The 2,896-nt window shown below is 36.8% G+C and overlaps 1 protein-coding gene across 1 annotated transcript; it reads left to right on the top strand.

The window, feature by feature from the left end:
* The first annotated feature begins 1,601 nt into the window (after positions 1 to 1,601).
* hspb9 (heat shock protein, alpha-crystallin-related, 9) lies at positions 1,602 to 2,398 on the top strand. The gene has a single exon (XM_073835489.1). The coding sequence runs from the start codon at positions 1,646 to 1,648 to the stop codon at positions 2,276 to 2,278; it is 633 nt and encodes a 210-aa protein (XP_073691590.1). The 5' UTR covers positions 1,602 to 1,645; the 3' UTR covers positions 2,279 to 2,398.
* Positions 2,399 to 2,896: the final 498 nt, after the last annotated feature.

Raw genomic sequence — 2,896 nt, 5'->3', positions numbered from 1 at the left:
TAAGGTAATCGGTTACAACAAAAGTTTTAAGAAATTCAGTTTAAGTAAACAGAAGTGGCAGATTTTTATCTTCCACTCTTAAAAATAAAGGTTCCAAAAGGGTGTTTTTGCTGTGACGCCATAGAAGAACCATTTTTGGTTCCCCAAAGAACCTTGCAGTGAACAGTTCCTAAAAAGAACATTTTAAAAATCTAAAGAACCTTTTCAACTATTTGAAAGGTTCCATGGATGTTCAAGCTTCTTCACAGAACCACTGATGCCAATAAAGAACCTTTATTTTTAAGAGTGTACATGTTAATTGCTCTTAACTTAAAATATTTCAGTAAGCTAACTTAAAATTATAGCCTAATGCAATCTCAACCTAAATATTTTTTAATAGTGAAACTTAACTAGCTAGCTAATTTGGTAAATGCTAATGATTACAATAGAAGTTACTGAATAAGTAAGGCATTACAACATTTAATATCTGTATACATGTTCTCAAACTAAGCTTATGATCCACTCGTAAAACATTATAGGAACCCCTCAAAAAGCCCAGCAGAAACTCTGCTAAATTAGCATAGCAAAACATTAAGTTCCTCTAAATTAAAAGAAACAAGTTCATTAAACTTGTTTACTTAGATTATTTAAAATTTGTCAGTTTCGTGAACTTAAAAGAAAAATAAAGTTCTAAATACTAAAAGAAAAGAAATTACTCACCCTCATGTTGTTCTAAAATGTACCTTTGTTCATCTTCGGAACAAAAGTTAAGATATTTTTGATGAGATCTGAGAGCTTTCTGACCCTGAATAGACAACAACACCTAGAAAGAAATGTAGTAAGGACATAAAACGATAAAATAGTCCATGTGACATCAGTGGTTCAACTGTAATGTTATGAAGCCACAACGTCAAACATTTTTTTATTTTACTACATCCCTATTCAGCATTACAGAAAGAAATAAAAGTGATTGGTTTAAATAAAAAAAACTAAACAAGATCATTTAAAGTACTTTTAAGTACTATTTATTAATTTAAATAAATAGGCCTACAACTAAATGTTTTGATCTAAGCACACAGCAAGTCACATTTTGTCTTTTTTTTTTGTATTCTCCCTTATATTATTGTCTTATGTAATCTTATTTAATTTAATTTTATGAAAAAAAAAATATATATATATTATATATATATATATATATATCTCCTGCTTTTAGGAAAATACATCATGACTAAAGTGAGCATAGCTCTTGTATACGGTAGGCAACTTCTGATAAGGGGAAGGACAGAATAAACACTCGCACACACATAGGGTGTAAAATTAGCATGTGACTTCACTCTCTGTGCATGACTAAGGAGGCAGTGGGCAATCTCAAATTAGACACCAAGGCCAGTGCTGGCTGTGGGACAGTAAAAGTGACAGGCGACCCATAAATCAAATTACAACTGCAAACCTATTATAGCCTCATGAGCATCTTGGACGTTCTGTTTACTTGTAGCATCAAATTCTTATTCATGACCTCACTGGTGTAAAAAGACCAGCAGTGGGAGGTTCCAGACGCCTGTTGGAGAAATATATAAACTGGAGGGACCTGAAGAAGGCAGATCACTCTTCTGAGAGCACAGACAAGCCCTCAAGACAACACAGCTCAGACAAACAGACGAGAGAAATGTCTTCTGCCGAGAGCCTCTTCATGGACGACCCTTTCTTTGCAAACTCTCACTTCTTGTGGCCCAGGCGCAGTGTGGCTCTTTCCAGCTTCAGAGAGGACTTCCTCCACCGCAGAGCCCACATAATGCAGAACCTGAGGAATGAGATCAGAGACACCTTGATGAATGAACTCACTGATGAGTTCTTCCAGCTTCTAGATGGTCAGAGGCCCTTCTCAAGGCTCTTCAGCACCAACACAGAGCAGAACAAACGGCGAGACGTGTCTCTTACTCTGGACACTCAGGGCTTCTCTCCAGAGGATGTCACCGTGACAGTATCTGGAGGGCGCCTGGAGGTGATGGCTGGCAAGCAGGCCCAGACAGCTTCTTCATCTTCTTCCAGCACCACTCACGTCGCAGAAGCCCAACCACAAGGATTTGTTCAAAGTGTGCAGCTTCCTGACCACCTGGATCCAACCTCCTTGACCTGCTCACTTGGAGAAGATGGACTTCTGCATATTGAGTCACCAGAAGCCAAAGACGAGTCCACAGAGGAGCAAATCATTCCCATCCGCTTCAGAACATCCCTGGATTTCCCCATCAACAAGGACAGCACAAACAAAAAGGAGGATGGGGCTGAGAAATCAAACTAAGAAACTGATGGCCTATTATACATTGTACAATTGTTTTTATGAATCCGGTGGATGTGCTTCCTGTGACTGTAAATTATTTGTTCTGAAAAGGTTTTAATAAAGATATTAATTGGTATATGACTTAGTGTGCCAACCTCTTCATGTCTTCTTCACTTATGAAAGGTTTAGTTCACTTCCACAAAAAAAAATATAATGATTTACTCAATTCCTTATCATCCAAGATGTTCATGTCTTTAATTCTTCAGTTGCAAAGAAATAGTTTTTTTTCTTTTTAAAGCTTTTTTCCAAATAGTGGACTTAAGTGGACATCAACGGATTGAAGGTCCGAATTGCAGTTTTAATGCGGCTTCAAAGGGCTCTACACAATCCCAGGAATAAGAGTTTTATCTAGTGAATCAATCTGTAATTTTCTTTTAAAAAAGTACAAATTTATATACTTTTAATATACACAAATGCATGTTTTGCACTAGCTTAAAGGTGCCATAGAATGGAAAACTGTGTTTACCTTGGCATAGTTAAATAATAACAGTTCAGTACATGGACATGCCATACCATGAGTCTCAAACACCATTGTTTCCTCCTTCTTATATAAATCTAGTGTTTGCAAAAGACCACCGA

This window comes from Garra rufa, chromosome 1 (assembly GCF_049309525.1).
Source record: "Garra rufa chromosome 1, GarRuf1.0, whole genome shotgun sequence".
Classification (NCBI taxonomy): domain Eukaryota; kingdom Metazoa; phylum Chordata; class Actinopteri; order Cypriniformes; family Cyprinidae; genus Garra; species Garra rufa.
Note: the sequence above shows the minus strand (reverse complement) of the source record. Positions and strands in the feature narration are given on the sequence as shown.